The following is a 23,303-nucleotide window of genomic DNA, read 5'->3' as shown; positions in this document are numbered from 1 at the left end:
ATTTATTTGAGATTTCACTGGAGGATAAACCCATTGAGTTGCATCAACTCGTTTTCGAGGGTGTCCTTAAAGCGCAGCAAACAACAATAAACAACACAGAACAACAAATCAAGGACATACACATGACTCTTCCAACATCTCAACCCCCACGATTAGACGAGCTCTAAAAGGCTAAAAGATGCAATAGCCAGGTGGAAAGTGCTAAAGTGTTTTATTTATGTTTTATACCATTATAATTTATATCTGCAAAGTAAACTAACTAAAGTTTTCAAATAACTGTAGTGGAGTGAAAGTAGGCCTACAATATTTGGATCCGAGATGTATTGGAGTAGAAGTAAAAGTATTGGAAATACTCAAGTAAAGTACAAATACCTCAAAATTGTACTTAAGTACATTACTTAAGTAAATGTACTTACACCACTGATAAGTACATCCGGATATGGGATGACCAAACCTCCAAGAGATGAAAAGTGAGAGGTGCAGATAGTGGATGCTAAGGCAGTGGTTCTCAACCAGTGGTCTCTGAGGGGGTTCCAGGTGGTCCCCAGCTAAATGATGGCGAGTTGGTGCTAACCAAATACCTTATAGATCTTTGTGGGTTGCTCTGAAGAGTTAAATTATTGTTAAATATCTGATTGATTGATTGATTGATTGATTGAGTATTTTATTAGACAAAAGTGGAGAACATAACAAGTATAGTCAATACATTAAAGAATGTAGTACAGTACAAGTACAGTTAAACACCCTGCCTAAAAGGAACATAGCAAATAAGTATTTTTACGGTCTTTTTTTACGTTGCAAGTCCTATACTATAGGTATTCAACTCATGGTTATACAAATAACAGAAAAAACATACAAACATCATCACAGCAAAAACAGCAAAAACAAAACAGTATATGTTCAGGGTAGGGGACTTCATTTACAAAAAGTCTAGGCTACATAATAAGAGAATGTAGAAGAATTGTTATTTTTTATCAACGTTCGCCTGCTTAAAAAGTGTAATAGTGATTGTTTTTTGTTAAAATAAGTGTTAAATATATATATATATATATATATATATATATATATATATATTAGTCACCTGCACCATAAGCCCCAAGGCAGTCTGTGAGTATGTGAGAGATTAATCGAAATAGAAATGATTTATCCGAAAATTGTCGGTTAACAGATTTGAGTCGTTGCTTTGTGGGATACATGAGATTTATTGACACTCACCTTTAGAATAATTGGATGAGGGAAAAATCAATAGGTGTTTAATTCGGAAAGCTGTATTATACATTTGTGGGAAAAGAATGTAGCATAGCCCGTCAGTAAAAGGTTATTTAATTGACGTCAAGCTTTACTTATTTAATTATTTGAGCCACATTTAGTTTCCCACAATTTTTGAGTTCTTATAAACTCAAAGTAGGCGAATTCAAACTGAAATGTAAAGTAAAACTGCAGGCTATAGGGCCTAATTATCCCAAGAAGGAGTATATGGCCATACAGATACGTTGCACCTGTGCGTATAGGGCGCTGTCCAATCAATGGTGCTGAAGTTGAAACGAGTATTACAGTAACACACACTGTAGGGCTGTAATCTGGACGGTACTTCTTGGAAGACGGCCTTTTCTGCAACAAACCCACTGATGCCCTGCCAAAACTTCAGGAAAAACATGCATGCCACTCTCTCTCTCTCTCTCTCTCTCTCTCTCTCTCTCTCTCTCTCTCTCTCTCTCTCTCTCTCTCTCTCTCTCTCTCTCTCTCTCTCTCTCTCTCACACACACACACACACACACACACACACACACACACACACACACACACACACACACACACACACACACACACACACACACACAGTGTTAGGTGCCCTGTTCCCCGATTCCCCGAAGATACAATAAATAACCTCTGGGGATTTATTAATTGGACGTCATCAAAATTGGACATTTTGATGATCAAAAGAGAATCTCTGCGTATTGAGATTGTAGCCTGTTTCTGCTTGGAACCATCTGAAATGTATTGGCTATAGGCCTAATCAAAACATATCTTAGAGGTTAGTTGAGTAAACAAGTCCCTCAATTTATATGACGTGTTCGTCTTCAGGCAAAAAAAAAGAAGAAAAAAGAATCACCTGCAAACATTCAGGTATATATATATTTAATCTGGTATAGCATAATTAGAGCTGGTGCAACTATTATGACACAATTTCAACGCTGGAATACTTTTTTATTGGGCCTCTATGGCTCCTTCAGCTGTGAACGCATATAAAAAAAATCCCATGCCTTGGGTTAACATTGTTTAATTGAACAAATATTTCACATACAAAACAAAACCCCACATTCTTATAATAATATCGACCAATATCACGTTTAACTTCTATTTCATTTTAAAATATAATAGGCCTATATTGCAAGCAAAAAAATAACACCCCATTGAACCGAACATGCGTTTAACTGCTTTAATTTAGACAGTTCTAAATTGCAAGTTTTATGGATTGATAGAAGTGATGCCAGAAATAAAAAATAATGAAAATATGAAACTCAGGATTTAATGTATACCATTTTAATGCTTGCATTTTGTCCATGCTGCATTTAATGTAAGATTTCTTTAGTTAGTAAATCACCTCCCCCAAAATTTGTATAGGCCAAATTTATATTTTTAATGAATCATTACAAATAAAAAAATATTATTACAATATTAAAATATTATTATTAAAATATTAAAATAGTATTTGTATAATTATAGTAATATAACATTCCCTATACAATTCTTTATAGTCATTGATGAATTGGGGAGATTTTTTTATGTTTATGTTTAACTAAAATTATTATAAAATCCGTAGGGACTAGTAGGGGATTATTGCAGAGGAGAAAAAAGTCGTACACAAATACACAGCGCATTTGCATGCTGTATCCCACGGTGGGAAATTACAATGGCGTGCAATTAATATGCACATAAATTAAAAGCCAGAGAGGCTTCTAAATTCCAGGCACAGGCGGTTCTTCCAAAGAGGGATAGGAGAGAAAAGGCCTCGGTTTGGCGGAGGAACAAGACGACTGTTCACACGCTAATCGGAAGGGGGGGGGGGGGGGGGTAGATGGGGTGGTGGTTGGGCTAATATGTCTCTCCACGCACATTATTTTAAGTATTTAGAGACTGACTGACGTTTACCTCAAGTTCCATCCATAGATAGGCCACATGACATGGGCATTTCTGCATGCAGTGACTGAACGAATTTGAAACCCTTAAGATACAATTAATTGCTAATGGGGGATGGAGCCCATATAGGCATATAGTTCTAGGCTGCAGTAAAGTGTTTCGTTTTTTGTAAATAAATACATTTAAATCTATCTTCTAGTAATCATTGATATGTGTGTTTGTTAAGTAACAGGGGTCTGTGCTCTGCTCTCTGTAGGCAGAAAATGCATTTTCAGGTCGGGAGGGATACCTATTTTATCCAACCAGGAGAGAGAACTCATGCAGGATACAAGTGATGACACAAAAGATCAGAGCAGACAAAATTGGAACGGGAAACTATAGGTCTACCCTATACGTCTATAGGCCTACACATAAACAATAACTATGTCAGACATGGAAAAAAAAAGAGAATATAGAAAATATTAGACAAACATTTTATTTAGTCAAAAAATATATAATGACACAATTTATTTCAATACAACTGAACTCAAAGATGTTCTCCTTTATATCAGCTCGTTTAGACCTATCTAAATGGCGAATGTAAAATTAAACTAATCTGAAACAGCATAGAATCATCTAAGGTTTACCACAAACACTCATAACTGGACATGATATAAAATTCTATAACATAAACTAATGTGGAAAAACAAGTCAGAAAACCCCAACCCTCAAGTAATAAGAGAAAATACATGACAAAAGAATACTTTCCAAATATACATCTCAGCACCTTGTACGTTTTAAAAGAATTGTAATGCTGACAAATAAGTGGACATCACATCACAAACCCTATTCCCAGTTTCTCAAGACTTGGTTCATGTTGAATGTGAGCTGCTTATTAAAAGGGACAGCATGTCTTTGGTTTTATTTATACAGACCCCTACAATTAAAAACGCTTTAAAACCCTGTTTGTATGGAAAGAGCCGTGGATCAAGCAACGGGAAATAAATGGCACCATATACATTCTACAGCACTTTCCGTTTGGCAGATCATTTCCAAATGTATGCCCTTTCACTTGTAGCCTATACTCACATAATGACAGGCGTTAGGGCGCCCTCGAGTGGTCACTGAGTAGTACTCGAAGAAGACAGTAGCCTACAATGACCTGTCAATAAGTGATATTTTAGACATTTATTTTAGTGGTTCATGCTGGTCTGGCTATGGATGGATATACTGTAGCCTATATCAACACACATTGGCATGTATCCCGTCATAATCACTTTCTAATGCATATAACAAATAATGAATTATGCTCAATCATCACCCAGGTAAACATAAGCCATACATGTGTCATGTATTTGTAAGCTATACAGACAGACCTTTAAAGAAGTGTGTGTGTGTGTGTGTGTGTGTGTGTGTGTGTGTGTGTGTGTGTGTGTGTGTGTGTGTGTGTGTGTGTGTGTGTGTGTGTGTGTGTGTGTGTGTGTGTGTGTGTCTGTCTAGCTGTTGAGTTTCTCAGATTCCTCTGTCCTCACAGTCGTCAGTTCCTCATGAGCATGCTCTTCCCCTGGTACCTGAGAGAGAGAGAGAGAGAGAGAGAGAGAGAGAGAGAGAGAGAGAGAGAGAGAGATTGGTTAAGTTTATCTTCAGCAGCAATCCAATAGAACAGGGGTTTTCAACCTTTTTCAAATCAAGGTCCATTATTTATGGAAAAATGAAAAAAATGAAATACAAAAAAATACAAAAAACACGGCCTACTCACATATTAGGAGGGTAGTATGAATCACCAGAAAAAATAATGTGTGTTTTTAATGAATCTATCATGGTTAAAATGAAGTTTGAAGTTACAATGGGTGTGTGTGGGGAGTGGCCCTGGGCCTGGAGGGCCTGGTAACATTTACATCAAATATCTAAATATTCAATCAAGCTAATTAAAAACTGTTCAGGGTGTTCATAAAAGCCTGATTAGATGATAAAATTACCAAAAGTTTTTTTGAAAGTGAAATACCCCTTTAATTGTGTAGACTTCTAGTAATTTAAGTAGCCTAATGCAGGGTGTTTACTGTTTAACAATAATGAAACTTGTGGGAGCGTAAAGTGATTATTTACGGATCCATTTGGTTTCATTTTACACTCTCAAGAGTTAAAGATCTACAAAGGGGCCGAGTCAATTTGGTTACCAACTCTCCATCATTCAGCTGGGGACCACCTGGAACCCCCTCAGGGATCACTGGTTGGGAACCATTATAGAATGTAATTAGTCCCACACAATCTATAACCACCAGTGTCTCAACATTTGACCTGAAAAGAGTTCAACTTCAAATATGCCAACATCATCATCCTGTAAACCATGGATTCCCCAGAATCACTGGGTGCATGATTGTGTGAAAAGAGAAAGACATCTAATGCTGCTATTTGTTTCAAAAGCTTTATACCCTATATACGATACGTATATATAAAATGTCACAATAAAACATAGCTCTGTTTACACAATGCTGTCCCCCCTTCAACTGTATATATGTTGCCCATTTTCAACAGTTTTTATTTTTTATTTGTGACACTTGCTTTGGCAATGTAAACGTATGTTTTCTCATGCCAATAAAGCTCCTTTGAATTGAATTGAATTGAATTGCAAGTCTGACCATACACCTCCTGTACATTATGGAGTGACAGTGCCAAATGCATTGACCACTTGCACCATCTGGTGGTCAGTCACAGTAACTTCTTTGTATCACAGTGGAGCACCATGCAGGGCTGTATAGTGACGTCACATCACTAATCACATCAGATGCTATTTTCTTATGAATATAAATAATTATGAGAATTGTTCAAAAGTATCAGTGGTGTTTTGACAGTATATTAAATGTAGGCTGGTGTAGTTCTTTTTTAGGCCTGAAGGCAACTCTGTGTCACTTTCGAACCACTTTAACCACTATTTTATGCTTTAACTATTAAAAAGTAGCATATACTGTATACAAGCTCACAGCGCGGCACCGATTGTTGTGCTGCAAGCTTGTAGATCTGCTATTTTTGAATATTTTTGACACTATTCTATAAATCCTTCTTCTAAATCAGTGGTTCTCAAACCTTTTCAAGTCAAGGACCCCCAGAATTACATGTGTTTGGCCGTGGACCCCGTGCATTTGAGTTACAAATGTTTGCTTTTAAAAAGACATATTCAAAGACTTGCAAAAGAAATCACGATTTTTCAAAAATAGCAGATCTACAAGGCAAGCTCGCAGCTTGTATATCTGCTATTTTTGAATAGTTAAAACTCCAAAAACATTTAAATACATAAATAAAAGAAAACCACAACAAGCTCCTTTCCACAGTCATCAGTCATCCTACTGACCTCCCAGTAGATGCTGTCCTCATAGCAGATGGTGTCAGGAGGAGCTCCATAGATGGGCAGCTTCAAGATGAAACCTAACGGAAGGAAAGAGGTATAGTCAGTCATCAGTGATGGAAGAAGTATTGCAATGTAGAAATACTCTGTTACAAGTAAGTCCGGAATTCAAAATGTACTTGAGTAAAAGTGCAAAAGTATTGGCATCAAAAATGTACGAAATGGACCAAAAGTAAAAGTACTCATTATGCAGAATGTCCCATTTCAAGTTTTCAAATGTATACAAATATTTTTGAATAAAGCAGATCTACAAGCTCACAATGCGTCGCATCGCGATATATTGTGGGCTTGTAGACTGGATATTTTCAAATGGCCGAAATCTATAGGGTTGAAGTGGTTAATGTATGTTTTGTAATTATAATCAATTTACAAAGTAAGTAAAAATACTCATTATTCAGAATGGAGTCCCATTTCACAAGTTTTCAAATGTATAAAGATATATAAATATAGCAGATCTGTCTACAATCAACGTGTCGAAATTTCTCGCAAAGCTATTCCCAACATGCCAAAGTAAATACCCTGTATATATATATAGGTATGAAGTGGTCTTCAAATAATAATAGTAGTCTAAATCTACAAAGTAGCCTAACTAGTAACTAAAGTTTTCAAATAATTGCAGTGGAGTAAAAGTACAATATTTTCCTCTAAGATGTAGTGTGGTAGACGTAAAAGCAGCTATTTTTGGCAAAGAGGTTTCGTGTAGAGGGGAAAAAGAGCAGACTAAGTACAGAGTGATAGGTCAAGTTTATTAAGTATTGACGGTTCAAGTGGCTAAATATCTGGAAGCACAAATTTACATGAACCCAAAATACACTGATGATTGTGCCGTCAAACGATAAAACTATATGGTATCTATGGGTTGTGGGGGTCCCTGCTACATCTCTCTCTCGACTAAGGGGCCCTTGGCCTGAAAACGTTGAAGACCCCTGCTCTAGTCTCTGTACCTACCGACAAGGAGTCCACCAAAGATGGCCATGCCCAGAGTGACCGCCAGTGAGATGGCTTGACGAACCCCCTGGAACGATGCTTCAACTTCCCCAGAGCTCACATCAGGGAAGACGTCCTCCATGCTGAAAATCACAGAGGAAGATAAATAATAATTAGGCCAACTAAACAAATCACTTCAGTTTCAAAGTAAACACAGACAGAAATGTGTCTTTTATTGGTGTAAATTCTGATCATCAAGTAAACATAACATGTTCAAAGGAGTAGATAGACAACATGACCTCACATACAATATAAAGGAACAGGGCAAGCAATATACACTGATAATAAATACTGTATTTATACTGAGCTGTTGCTCACTGTAGTTTTGGGACACATACATCCAGATGCTTTTTACTCTAAACTGAGTGAGGAGCAGAGAGGTGTTAAAGGGGAATTCCACTCTGGCAATATATCCCATACACGTATACATACTACACGGACAAATGTGTCTGTGGAAAATCTTTGATTTCTCTCTCTAGATCATCCTCAGACGAGCCCTCCATCGTCGCTTCCAGTCATCCCTGTTCTCCATACATCCGGCCAGCTCGTTGGTGCTTTGCACTCCTGTGTCTTTCTTGAGTACCGGTACAACCACGTACAGTATGTCCTCATGACCGGTGCCCATTAGTTGGTTCCCACAGTACCAGTTTGCTGGCTGGCAGCTCTTGGTGTCTTTGGCAGTGTCCTGCTAGTCTCATTCTCATGGCTGCTATGTTATCGCTGATTTTGTTTTTACATAACATGATAATGTTTTCAAAGACCCACTTACTGAATGTCAGTCTCCAGGATTTCTTCAGAATATGTGTGATACTGATTTACTATGACACTATCAAACACAGAAATTGTCTGTTTTTACAAGTTGGGTTTGTACTTTGCAGGGTTAGGGTAGATAGTAAAAATATTTATTCAGAATACAGTGAGTTTAGAGGCAAGGATCATTGTGCATCTATTCTACAACATCCATGCCTGGAGGGGCCATTGTCTCATAATAACTCACCTATGATTAAATGCCATTCTGGAGCATGAAGCATAAAACAGACACTTTCATTACAGAGAAACCTGATATACACTGTGATTATAATGATAACAATCTGCTGCCAAGTGGGAACGCAGTTGCACTGTTGTAGTTGACAGTAGGCCTGGCCTATACAGTGAGAAAATGTGGAAATTCTGGTTGAACCACTGCCAAGCTACAACATGTCAAGTGTTGCTCTCACAATGCGTTTAGTAATTTAGCTTCTAATCTAATCCTACACTTATAACCTGTGTTCAGTACAGTACTCACAGCCAATTCCTTAGGTTACATGTTTAGAAATAATATCGTCTTTGTGATTTAACCTTTATTTAGCCAAGGTCAGGACATTTTTACAGCTTGACAAAGCTGTCAATAAACAGATGCCGCAACTAGTCCTTCTTGTTACTTTCTGCCTATTGACTAAGCTGCTGCCACATGGTGGTCAGATCTGGGATTGCAAGAAAACACTGCTGCTTCTATCATCATGTCTCACTCAATGTCTCACTCACTCACACGCGCGCACGCGCACAGCCGCACACACACACACACACACACACACACACACACACACACACACACACACACACACACACACACACACACACACACACACACACACACACACACACACACACACAGATGTGTTTTATTTATATTGGTAGCCAAGCTGTAAATGACATTTCATGTCAGTTTTTTTTCTCTCTTTCTTTTTCTGGGAAGGATATTTTTCAAATGAGTTCGTAGTGTTGCACACTTTCACACTCAAGAGGCTCTGTGTATTGTAGAGAGTATATCGGATAGTCTAGTGACATGGCTAATGCAGAAGTTGTGATAGTCCCTGGGGGAAGTGAGAGTACAGCTCATTCACATTCCCTGTCCTTAATGTTCTACGTGGGTCCAGTGATCCTAATTAGAAACATTCCACTTACAAGCCCTCCTTTTTCAACCCATAAACCTGACTTGTGTGTGGAAAAATTGCAATTATGTGACATGTTGCTTGACAAATGCCAGATGACATTATGTCTTTTCAAGCGTCACTTTTCAAGTGTTTCAACACTATTTTCAGTTGAAAATTCCATTAGATGTGATGACCTGACATACTACTACTCACCCATCTCCATAGACATCCTTGGTAGCCACAGCAGCAGTGACAGCTCCCACAATGGCACCCAGGACGCCAGGCATACCGTGCAAGTTGTGAACTCCACAGGTGTCCTGGATCTTCAGTTTGTCCTCCAGTATTGGCTGAGGGAGGTTAAGGAAAGGAAGGGTGAGTTCATGATGACATTGCTATGCCTGTAGTGTGAGGACTATTGGTATATGTTGAAATAATAGTGTAAAACTGAGAGGAGACTTGTGGTTTTATCTTTTATTCTTTCTATTCAAATTCCCCTTTTGCATAGACTAATGGCAATAGGTAGGCTGGTTTTACATTTGTTTTGCATAATGAAATACATGACTATATATATTTGAAACGGTCAAACACTTCAGATAAGGGTGGGAGTCAATTCCCGAAGTTCAAACAAGTCTAAACTTCAGCTCAGCCTCAGTTACACAGCAAGAAACTGTGTAATTGTCCATTTAACAAAAGAAAAAAGTAAGAAAGTAAGAATGTAAATTTCCTTTAGCATACAGATACATTTTCAAATTCTGAAGAAAATCCACACGTTAGAAGATGACCTGGCATGAAAGTACGTACTGAAAGAGCAGCGAAACAGATGCACACATCCTTACCGAGAGGTACTTATAGCCTAGCACGGAGATGACTCCAGCCAAGAAGCCAACGATCATGGAGCCGTAAGGCGTTAACATCATCTCGCCAGCCGTTCCTGCAGCAACTCCACCCGCCAGGGCAGCATTTTGGATATGGACCTAGAAGATCATAATTACATCGAAGCTCAATTTGTACATACAACCGAGTCAACTCGGCAAAAAGAACTCATTTGCAATCCAAATTTATTTAGCTAGAAAAACATTTCAATAGACATTTTAGACCACTTTCTTGACATTCAGGGGTGTCGCACCAAATTCTGGGCCCTGGGTACAAGGATTCACTGCGGGGCCCCCATGAATGTTCTTCATAGGGGGAGGGGCTTTAACCCATTTAGACTGGGAACGCATTATTACGCATTATGCCGCGCTGCGAGCTTGTAGATCTGCTATTTTTGAAAAATCGTGAAAAAGTCTATGAATATTTCAAATCCTTCTATGTTTTTTTTTTCTTTTTTTTTAAAACCTATGTTTCTATGTCAGTGGTGCTCAAACGTTTTCATGTGAAGGACCCCCAAAATTATATGTATTTGGCCACGGACCCCCATCTCAAAATATTTAGTTCCAGGGACCCCCCAGAAGCAAAATTTGAGTTAAAAATGTTCGCTTAAAAAATACATATATTCAAAGATTTGCACACATATTCACGACTTTTCAAAAATAGCAGATCTACAAGCTCGCAGTGCAGCACTCGGTGCCACGCTGTGAGCTTGTATATCTGCTATTTTTCAAATAATTAACTTTCCCTTCTTTCTTTGGCCGAGGACTGGCTGGCCACCTCTGAAAACCGAATCTAGCTATGCTCGTAACACGGGCCATGGTGGAAGTCCTTATATGGTCAGCACACATTCTAGTGAGGAGAATGAATGGAAAATGTAGCAATTATATTTTTATTTGAATGAAATACAATCACTGAATATACCTTTAAGCAACGTAGCAACAGCTGATGAAATTAATAATGGGTTCGATTTAGGTGTGCCAATATGCAAGCATTGACAATAATGTTGACTACTACAAACCCATGGCGCTGGCATTAGGCTGCCACCGCCTGTTAATTCTTGACTGTCTTACCATGTCCAGTTTGCATTAGGCTACCACCGCCTGTTAATTCTTGACTTTCTTACCATGTCCAGTTTGCCGTCGTGAGCAGTGAGGGCAGACAAGCCGTATGTGGCCAGAGTACAGCTAGCTAGGGAGTAATAGGTGTTCATGGCTGTACGGTGCTGGTCATCTCCATGGGCAGTGATGGCTGAGTTAAAGCTAGGCCAGAACATCCACAGATAGATGGTACCTGAGAACAAATACAACACATTGAGTAAGCTTTTTTTGCAATATGAGAACTGAGAAAGTGAAGAACTGAGTTGATATATTTGAGAAATATTGGCAGATGAATCATGTGCTTTTGTGAGCGCTATAAGCACAGGCAGCACTACAGTACAAACACCCCACAGACAGACCATATCAGAGACTGTGCAGCCATCATAAACTGAGCTACCTACTGGCCTGAGGGCCTTCTGCACTACAGACAATAAATGATCCTTACCGATCATGGCAAACAAATCTGAGTGGTAGACAGAGCAGTTCCTGTGCTTGCTCTTGTCCAGGTTGGGGCGGTAGAGCACTCGAGCCACCATAAGGCCAAAGTACGCTCCAAATGTGTGGATTGTCATGGAGCCACCAGCATCTTTTGCCTGAAGAGCAATTGACAAACATGTTTTAATGTTTGGGGAGTAATGAAGTGAGAATTAAGTTGAAGCTGACAAAATAATTAATAATTTTAATTCCAAAATGACAGGTCTCTGGTATGATTACAAATGTATTTGTTTGTGTGTTAATATATTTTACATAATTATTAAAGGAAAGTTGCAATTGTTTTATCATCAAGGACATAGAGAAGGACATTGGAGAACATTTCACATAGATTAACAGAACTCACCCCTAACGCAGTCAGCAGGATAAACTCATTCACAGCAAACAGGGTGACCTCAATCACAGCCATTACCAGGAGCTGGACTGGGCTGGTCTTACCCAGGACTGCACCAAATGAGATCAGCACAGACCCGGTGCAGAAATCAGCATTGATCATACTAGATGAGAGGAAATCAGAGAATATCTACATTTACATACGTACATATCGTTGTCGGGTGGAAACCATGTATGTCCAAAACCGCTCATTTGTATTTATCATTTTAAAAATGATTTAAATTAGTGATAGACGATCTACAAGCACACAACGCCTCGCGGTGCGAGGCGTTGTGTGCTTGCTTGTAGATCTGCTATTTTCACTAGTTTTGTGCGACAGTCTTGAATGATGAACCAGGGCTTTACTTTACGAAAAAAGCGTACCAATTTGAAACTTAGAGATACGAGGTTTCTGCCCGACAGTGACAATATAATATAGACAGTTAGACAAATGGGGAAAATAGCAGATCTACTAGCTCAAAAAGCATCACAATGTGTCGAATTGTTACACACAATTTTGGAAATTGGGGGAATTGTTTGAAAGTTTTTGGAACCTTTTGGAAGTTTTCTGGGATATTTTTTTGGAAATTTGTGACAATTTCTGACGACCATTGCCATTAATGACAGGCCCCAAACAGGCCAGGTTGAAAGTGGTTGAGCAGATGAGCACACACCTCTCCACTCCGATGTGGATCTTGCCATGGTGCATGCCGTGGAAGAAGCCCTGCATCAGCGTGGCCCATTGCAAGGCCATGGCCGCGATCAGGAAGTTGAAGCCCACGGCGCTGAAACCATAGCGCTGTAGGAAGGTCATGAGGAAGCCGAAGCCGATGAAGATCATCACATGGACATCCTGGAAGCCTGCAAATTACAGACAAACACATGAAGATCATCTTGTGAACATCAAGGAGGCCTTCACAATACAGTACAGACAAAACATGGGTTTTAGCTGTGTGGTGAGAGACAGTGGAATCCTTTAGCGACTACCAACAAGGTCACCGACCTGCCGCCGGGTGTTGTGGCCCTTTTCTAGCTCTGTGTGTAGACCACAGTCTACCAAAAAGCATGTAAAATCAGATTGTAGATCATATGATCTACAATGTAATCTTGCAGGCTTACATTAAATTTGGCTATACACTCTCTTAAAGGGGATGAAACCATAATCTGATGTTGTAGTTTGTTGTACAGGTAAAACTACTGCAAGGTAAAAAAAAAACTGATCTTATTACAATGTGATGTAAGCAATGCAGCGGCAGCTGATACAACTAATAATGGTTGTGTTAGATTTAGGTGTGCGTGTGCCAATGCGTTTGTCAATGATTTCACACTGCCATGCCTAAATCTCTCCCACCCACGATTATTTCTTTGCTGCAGCTGCGTTGATGCCATGTTTTTAACCTGTGCAGGAAAACAAAGTACAAAATTGTCCTAGGCTTTCATTCCCCTTTTAATGCAAACACTGAACGTGTACAAATGGGTCATACAAGATTCTCACCCCTAAAACATTCTCAAGATTGATTTTCTTCAGCATTCACAGACCACGTGATGACCACCAGGTGCTTTATCATGACATGGCTTTATCATCCAGATGTCTATTTCCTGGTGAATCAGCACAGTTACATAAGCAGGGGTCTATGGGGACTTTGGTGCCTCTACTGTCCTACATAATACTAACTGTACAATGGGATAAAACAGGAGCTGAAGAATTCACTTTTAAAATCTATGTAAGCGACTTGAGTCCATTCAAAACTCAAGATACTTGTCTCTTCATTTTAATTAGCTCGGGCATCACATTAGGGAAGGAAATCACTGCTCAATTCAGACTTTGTGTCTCCCTGTGGTCAAAGCCACTAGGACTAGCCACTATTCTTTAGCTGTCCTTGTTTGGTCCAAACTGTTAGACAATATCGCTCTTCACCGCGACTGCCGTTGCCATGGTGACTGATTTTTGGCATGGCTGTCAATGCCACTTCCTCTGTCCCCAATGACACCGTAGCCCAGATACACAATGCCACCTACACACGGACACGGACACCAGCGCTCTTCACTGACTACAACACATGGGGGCAACAAGTTTCATAATATGTATTCCAGTGGTGTAATTTAGTAACTAAGTACATGTACTCAATTACAATTTTCAGGTACAGTACTTTTACTTTACTGTATTTCCAATTTTCAATACCTTTACTACTTCTACTCCACTACATCTCAGAGACAGATATTGTACTGTTTACTCCAATACAATTATTAGTTATTTTGGAGATTTGGATTATTATTACAAAACACACATTTCAGCTACACATTTCAGCCATTTGAAAATAGAAGATCTATGCGCTTGTAGATCTGCTATTTTCCAAAGATTTTTTATACATTTTTATACATTTGAAAACTTGTAAAATGGGACATTCTGCATAATGAGTACTATTACTTTTGTACTTTAAGTATATTTTGATACCAACAATTTTGTACTTTTACTCAAATGCATTTTGAATTCCATCTTTTACTTGTAATGGCACGGTCACACCGCACTTTATTCTACCTATGAGGGCTTATTCTGCCAATGCATTTCAATGGGAATGGAGTGGTTTGCTGCCATTTGTGGATTTCTGCAAAAAACAATAACACTCCATTTCCATTGAAATGCATTGGCAGAATCTGGAGGCAGGGGCCTATAGGTGATATTTTGCATGAGGCAGCAGCTACTGTATATCATATCAAGTTGACGTAACATTCTTATCTCAAGGGAGTGAAGTCAACATATACAGTAAGTTAATAATATGCAGTGATAGAAAAAGTACTCAAATTCTTTACTCAAGTAAAAGTATCAATATTGCATAGGTAGAAATACCTACCTAATCTGTTAGAAGTAAAAGACCACAATTCAAAATGCACTTGAGTAAAAGCACAACATTATTGTTATTAAAATGTACTTAAAGTAGGCTACCAAAAGTAGAAGGTCCCATTTCACACAAATAGCTGATCTACAAGTGAAATGTATAAAGGGCTAGTTTAAGTGGTTATGTATGTTTTGTAATAATAATCAAAATCTACAAAATAACTAGGAACTAAAGTTTTCAAATAATTGTAGTGGAGTAAGAGCACAGCCTATTTACCAGATGTAGTGGAGTAGAAGTAAAACTGAAAACTGGAAATACTCCAGTGAAGTAAACATACCTCAAAAGTACAATACTTGAGTAAATGTACACCACTGATAATATGACAATGCATTGTGTGATTATGGCATCAGGAGGTTACCCTTCTATAGAGTCTGTCCATCTGTGTTTGGGTCTGTATTTTTGTTTGGAGCAGCTGGACATAATATGATTTAGTTCTACTGGATCTCTTCTCCACTAGTCCTTCCCTAACATTTTGTTGTTTTAATGTTTTTTAATGAAATTGTCAATATATTAGTAGTCAGTAATTTTTGTCATCATGGCTTAGTTTATATTTAGTTTTCGTCAGTGAAAAAAGGTAGTCGACGAACATATTTCATAATTTACAGGTGGGGTGGCTGATTTCATCCAAGGTATCCATGTTTGAGCGTTGGAGCCGCTCCTCTGAGTGGGTATGTCCGTATGTGGCTGCCTATGTGGCTGGCTATGTCCGTATCATGGCAATACCTCTACTGACCCCACACACACATTAAAGGGCCATTTATAGTTACGTATGGTTGATTTTGTGTACGTTTGGGGGTGAGACAGTACGTACAGTAATTGCGTCTACATGCATAGTTGCTCTCTCCGTTATTTATGTGCCGACCCGCTCTCCGCTCCAATTCTGCTCCCGTTTTTTTAGCCAAAATATGTAGAACCACAGAATTTCTTGACCCGACGACCGACGTGATGTTTGCTGTCGCCAACGGCAACGTTATCGGGGTAAATGCAACTCTGCGAGGGACCGAGGTACAGATTAACCACCCGGACTGAGTAATTATAACAAAACACACTGCACCCCTCTTGCTGTTGGAGGACAGGCGGTGTGAGTGTGTGTGCGCGCGTGTGTGTTGAGCAGGCCAGGCACACTCACACTCACACACACACACACGCACACACGCACGCACGCACGCACGCACGCACGCACGCACGCACGCACGCACACAGCCTCCACCACTCAGTTCACACGGGTGTGATTTTTAAACTTCAATTTGATAGCGTATTAGCGTTCCAGTTTTACATTGTGTGTGCGCTAATGTCTTTGTGTCATCCCTTCCACTATCACTTTTTTATCCTGTATCCTGTAGGCCTATGAGTTCTCTCTCCTGTTTGGATACAATTGGTATCCCGACCTGTAAATGTTTTTTTTTCTGTTTACCAAAGAGCTGGAAAGACAGGAAGACCCTTATTACTGTGAACAAACACTTATAGCAATATAGCATATTTTCAAACCCCCAGACTGGAACCCTTCAATTTAACCCAGCTCATGTGACAAGAACAAGCCAGGTTAAAAATTTCCTGACTCTGACTCTAACCCTAAGCTATTAGGAGTAATTGACCTTTACTCTCGAGTGCTTCGTTTTACTTGTCTAACCTTGGAGAGATCTTTCTCAATGGCTTGGCATAAATTAGTGTTAATATTCACCATTAAACTGATCACATACATCTACCGACAGTCTGACACCTAATAGAGACTGAGAGTACTAAACAATTGTAGTAAATTGTTTGATGTAGCCTACATAGTAATACAATAATACAATAATAACTAATGCAGTGTTTTAGGTAACTCAGGCTCAGCGCCACGGGTGCCAAAGGGGGCCTGGCACCCTTAGTTGCAAATTTTGCTCCCAGAGTTTAAGTCTTACTTACAGTAGATATTGTTTTCAGTCATTTCATCCTGGAGCCGAGCCTGAGCTACAGTAACTACACAGTAAATTCCTCAGTGTTCATTTCTCATTTGTATACTCTCTGAGTTAAATTAACACTGAGGATTGTCAACTACTTTGACATTGATGGAGTGCATATGAGAGAAAAAGCATTCCTCTCTCCAGATTCCCATGGCATCCTGCCCCCCCCCCCCCCCCCCCCCTTCTGTTGCCCCAGGCTGCTTCACGCACCTGCAGGGTTATGGAGGTAGTGAGAATGAAAAACAGAGAGGGGTGTGTGCTGGGGCGGGAAGGGGGAGGGCTAACAGGAACCCACAGGTCTTGAGGTGTGTGTAGTAGTAGTAGTAAGCTAAACACACACTCAGGTGAACTTTCAACGGTGCGCTTCATATTGGGCAACACCCCCCTCCCCCCAACCTCACCTCCCACCTTGCGTGTCACTTCAGATTGGTTAAGGTGGATCTGTGGAAAGTTGAAGCAGCTCGGTGAGTGATAGAGATCAAGCTCTTGGACCCAACAAGGAAACAAAAAATGTAAAACTGAACGCAAGCACGGGATGAGTTAATGTTAATGAAATATCTGAAGGTACTAGAATTCATGCACACATTTAATTCATGGCAGTTTTCGAGCTCCAACATCAACTGGTTCCCAAAAGATGTCCGGGCCCTAAAGTAAACTGAAACCTACATCTAGCCTAGATATATGGCCTACATCTTGGCACAAACGTCTCAAAGATTGTTGTACCCCCAGGGTCCCATTGGCCAAGCTTCGTGGGACGCGCTGTGATTGGCCAGAGGGAGGATTGATGAAATTAACTCATAAATGCACCACTCACTTCACACTAGGTGTGATTTTTTTAATGTATCCAAATAGTCTACTACAGTATAAGAAGTATAACTTATGAACCCTTCCCTCGGCCCTCAATATGATAAACTACTAGACAATAATACAATGCAGGTTGTCATTCTGCAAACATACATTACATCAACAGACTCCATGCTAGTGTTGAAATATTGCTGTTTGAAACATCAAATTCCTCTTGATTGAATTCAAACAAATGACATTCGTTTACAATATGCTTTAGAATATGCAGTTTGGAAACAACTCAAGTGAAAGTACAAAATAAGTAATTTTGAGGAATACACTCACGCCACGCTGAGTACAAATTAGTTACTTATGGTTACTGTGAAAGGGCCAATGTGGCATCCTGACTGTACCATTAAAAGTAGATTAGAGAGTAGAGTGATTAGTTACTTTCCATCCCCTGGCTATACAGTGTCACCTCCACACTAAGGACAGCAATCCATTTAAAATTTGAATATTCATTTGATCAAACTGTCAGTGGCCTGGAAGACAACACAACAAACTGTTTACCCTCAAAGAATGGGACCATCACAAACACTCCTCCAATTAGGAATCTGCACGCTTTTTGCCGCATTGCTGCTCAGCAAGTTGTTGATGACAAGTTGTGACAACCGTGAAGCATTTCACAAGCTTACTGTGGAACTGTAGCAACACAACAACAGAGACCAAAGGGCCACAAAACCTGCAGGAACGAGGGAGTCAGTGTGCAAGAGTGGCATGTATTATAAGCTGATGAGAATATAACAATCTAGTGAGGGAGGGAGCACGCATACAATGATGAGATTTTAGTTTTAGTAAGATTTTTGAGATAATGAAATAATCTCAAAAACCTTAGCTCAGTCAGGAGTCTCACTCAATCATGAAAGCAAATCCATGACACCTCAATTACACTGTACTATAGGTCCCCACAAGTCAACCTTATGTATCTGTGGCACAGTACTTAGACATAGTCTACACCTGCAACCTGGAAATGTTCTGAATGTACCATAGTTTCTATTATGAGGTGTTGAGACAATATTCCACAGAAGGCATCACACATATGAGCCTAACATTACAGCTATCTGTGCTCTGAGGACCGGCGTGTCCAAAGACACATCTACACCCATTCCCTCAAAGTATCCCATTCCAGAAATGTCTTCTTGAGTGAGTATACAACCATCTGAAATGGTCATCTCTAGATGCTCCACATTTATGCTCCTATGACCCCCCACCCCGACACACCCACCCCAGATCTCTGCACCTCAGAGCTGCATGTCAGACATCCTCAGGCACCCCAGCAGCCCACCTCACATGCAAACAACCCCATCTCTCTCCCTGGGTCACCTACTTGGGTAGCGGTAGTAGAACTCATTTTCAGCATCCGTCTTGGACTCGTTCTTCATGACGGCGTGCCATTTCTTTGCGTCTGTGTGGTCGTCGTACTCCACCAGTGCACCGAAGAGGATGATGAGGATGATCTGCAGGATGAGGCATGCAGCCGGCAGCTTCAGCCGCATGTTGGTGGCTGCGTCTGCCATGGTGCGTGTGTGTGGAGAGAGGGGGGGAGCGTGGGGGGGTATTCACCTGAGTCCTGGTCTTAGAGGGGGATTGAGGGTTAAAGATCCAGCAGAGCTCAAGAATTGATCTCTCTTTCTCTCTCTCTCTCTCTCTGAAACACACACACACGCACACACCCCCACAGACACAGAGGTGTCTTCAGTCCAGAGAGGGGACACTCTGAGCGTAAGCAGACAGACACATGAGTTGTTGGTCTAACTTTTTGTGTTTTTGTTCACGCCCACTCTCATCTCTGCCGCCAATGAGGCACAGGCCCCTCCTCTACCTCTACTACTGTAAGCTTTAAAGGTGGTCTGAAACATCTGATCTAATTTTAACTGAACCACTTTTTACACCTGAATAGAAAATAAGGTCTAGACTCTAATCCATAATGTCCAAAATCAAAGTGGTTACTTGTTGTTGTTAGTTTCATGCAAATCAACTGAACTTGACCTCTGATAGAGCATTGCCTCAAAAAAGGTTTGATCATATGTTTATTTTACGGTGTATAAATGCGGAAAGTGACAGTATAAAGGCCAAAGGAGAAGGCTTGTGAATGAATGGCTGCCAGTTTGAATCCCAAGTGGAGGAGTATTGCTTTTCAACTCTTGCTCTAGTTACAGTAAGTGCCTTGGTGGCGAATGGCAGGGTCATTGAAGTAGGCAGCTCACAGGTGGTAACACATGTAGGGATGGGACGATAAGAACATTTCATGTCACGATTACTGTGACCAAAGAAATCGTGATTTACGATATTATCGCGATAATCAAAATATCTCCAACATCCATTATCCTGGGGCATAACATTTGCCAGAAAATAGCAGATCTTAAGATCTACAAGCTCACACAATGCGTCGCAATGCAGAGGATAATTCATGATTTTTAAATCTCCACGATACGATTATTATGAGTGTTTTTTATCACTATAAACGATAATATTGATTATCGTCCCATCCCTAAACACAGGCTATGAATGCAAAGCATCAGTGTTGAAAAGGAGCATTTTTCTCAGCGAAACCCTCATCTGCATGGATAAACATGGATTAAAACACTAATGTTCCAACCTTGGCACAATGTAGGCTACTACTGCAGCAGCATGCAAAACAGATTTTAATTATTGACCGAATGAACACTCATTTCGTACATTAGATTGTGCACACATTGTGAAATCGTTTGTTTTACGTCACATGATTGTTTACATAGTTTGGTGAAGAGACATTCCTGTTAGCCTTCTAGACTCACAATAGGAAAAGAGCTGAGACAGTGGGGTCTTTGAGGATGACTGCACACTAGTAGATTGGGGGAAGCCAGAGGGACTGAGAAACATCTTTTAGGGAGAAAGACCTGTGGTAAAAAACGAGAGAGATGTTGATTTAGGGATGGGTTTGTGCACATCCTGCTCCTGGCTGTTTTACAACGTTCAATAAGAGATGTCACTCCTGCTGCTGCTATCATCATCTTCCATCGGTAGAGTCTGCCTTTTCTGCAGGAAGGAGAATCTGACAGGAATGCCGTTGGTTTTGGGGAATCTAAACTATTAGCACTTCAGACCACAGGCATCAAAAGTAAACTGCAGAAATGAGGGCTCTCTTGTCTGTCAAGCATCCTGCATCCTGGTTCAGATGTCTGTCACAAAATCATTTAATCTGTCTGCAACTTATGTTTAGGTATTTGCAGAGTACATTTGATCTTACCTTGAATTATTCCTCTGCATCTACCTATCCTGACCATTAGGAGCCATTCATACGGAACCTGGGGAGCAGTTAGGGCTGAAGTGCATCTGAAGTGCATCTGACCATCTTTCTATCCACCTGTTTCCGCGAGAATTTACTGTAGCATTATCTGCAGGACACTTCCGGTTAACAGCATACATACAAACTCACTTCGCGTCGCAGATGCAACCGTTGTGAGCTTGTAGATCATTCTCGGCTGCGACGCCGGAAACTGCCGTACATAGGGTTGCCAACTCCCAGAGTTTCAAATACGGGACACCCGCTAATGAAAAATGCGGCGCCAAAGGCGCTGCCGAAAAATCTGGTATTTTCGGTTATAAAGTTGGCTAAAACGGGTATTTTCGTATATTAAATCATATTTTTCCTTTCACAATATTAATTCGGGTGTCTTTGGGCCACCTGACCTATTACCTTAAAATCATGTGTAGTCCTATATTGTATTTCTCTCAATTTTCCAAAACATATAGCCTAGGTCTACCTGGTTATCATGTGCCCACTCTCTGGTTACCCAACACTAGTTTCATATTGGCATACAGTAATAACCATTAGGTTTTAAAAACAAAATCAACGCATGCTTATGTTATTTCACATACCAGCCTGTCTGGGGTCGCTTTAGTTGGCAGACAAGACTACTGTAGTGTTCCCAGGAATACCATCCCATGGCTTATTTTCTGCTTGCTTGCCTGCTTTTTCACCTTGTTGTTTAGGCTATCACCTATCATGGATTCATGTTTGTACACAATTTTCTGTCACACGTTTTTTTTAAGACATTAAACAATGTTCTGAGCCGAGCACTGTCGTATGCTCGCTCGCACGCACTCGTATCGTCTCTCGCAGGCAACTTGTGGACTCACTGGACTGAACCTACAGCCCATGGGAAGGGATGGGTGTAGGGGGCGGAGACTGTGTCTTAGCAACACTGTTAATAAGCCAATGAGCTGCCTACAAACAGCGCAGCGCGCCTCACTCAGCAATGGGATACAGCACTTGTCTCAGAGGAGAGCAGTGGAAGCTCACTGACAGGCAGAATCGCTGTCATTTCTCAATTAAATCATCCCGTCATTCATATTTATCCCCCAACCTTAAAATACGGGACAAAGAGCGTCCCATATCAGTTCAATACGGGACACGTCTTTTAGTTTCCAAAAAAGGGACGATCCCGTATTTTACGGGACGGTTGGTAACCCTAGCCGTACACCTTCTGCGCAATGCACGATGGGGTGTGGGAAAGTTGTGGATATATTGTCCCTGCTATTTCAAATATTAGCATCCAAAGGTTTGCACAGAATGTTTTTTAACTGGTTAAATTATGTCCCCATGCACTCAAGTTCATCAAAAGTTCACATTATACCCCCGAGGAGCCCCTGTGCAACAAACGTTTGTCACACAATAACTTACACAAATGACATTTGCAGTTTTACTGTAGGCCCCCTGCCTGTTTTCTTCCAAAGGAGAATTTTTACAATAATTTGTGTTCCTGTTTCAATTGGAATACAACATCTTTATCTTAAAGGGATATTTCACTTTCAAAAAAACGTTTTGTAATTTTATCATCTAATCAGGCTTTTGGGAACACCCAGGACAGATTTTGAATTTCTTCTTGCAGTATTTAGATATTTGATATTCATTTCCCCAGATGTTCCCCCTTCCAGGACCTTCCTCCACAAACCCATTGTAACTTCAAACTCCATTTTAATCATGATAGATTCAATGAAAACAACTGTCCTTTTTTCTGGTGACTCCTGACACGCTCCGAATACGTGAGCAGGCCGTGTTTTTTCGATAACATTTTTCATTGATTCCTATTAATCTTTTGGGGAAATGAAAAGTATTAAATACAATACAAGATTATAAAAAACAAATGGAAAAAGTTATTGAAAAAACACGGCCTGCTCACATATTCGTAGGGTGTCAGGAGTCACCAGAAAAAAGGACAGTTGTTTTAATTGAATCTATCATGGTTAAAATGGAGTTTGAAGTTACAATGGGTTTGTATAGGAAGGTCCTGGAAGGGGGGAAATGGGGGGAAATTAATATCAAATATCTAAATACTGAATTAAGAAATTCAAGAACTGTCATGGATGTTCCCAAAAGC

General features: G+C 40.1%; 1 protein-coding gene across 1 annotated transcript; it reads right to left on the bottom strand.

Annotated features, from left to right (window-relative positions):
• Positions 1 to 4,616: 4,616 nt before the first annotated feature.
• Positions 4,617 to 19,457, bottom strand: rhbg (Rh family B glycoprotein; the record flags this gene model as incomplete). Its single annotated transcript, XM_080752964.1, has 10 exons — positions 4,617 to 4,691; positions 6,470 to 6,543; positions 7,472 to 7,593; positions 9,637 to 9,770; positions 10,260 to 10,397; positions 11,420 to 11,586; positions 11,839 to 11,986; positions 12,232 to 12,382; positions 12,932 to 13,118; positions 19,268 to 19,457. The coding sequence occupies 10 exons, from the start codon at positions 19,455 to 19,457 to the stop codon at positions 4,617 to 4,619; spliced, it is 1,386 nt and encodes a 461-aa protein (XP_080609090.1).
• Positions 19,458 to 23,303: the final 3,846 nt, after the last annotated feature.

The sequence above is a fragment of the Nannobrachium achirus genome (assembly GCF_963921795.1).
Source record: "Nannobrachium achirus genome assembly, chromosome: 2".
In the NCBI taxonomy this organism is placed as follows: domain Eukaryota; kingdom Metazoa; phylum Chordata; class Actinopteri; order Myctophiformes; family Myctophidae; genus Nannobrachium; species Nannobrachium achirus.
The sequence above is the reverse complement of the archived record's forward strand: the minus strand, read 5'-3'. Positions and strand labels throughout refer to the sequence as shown.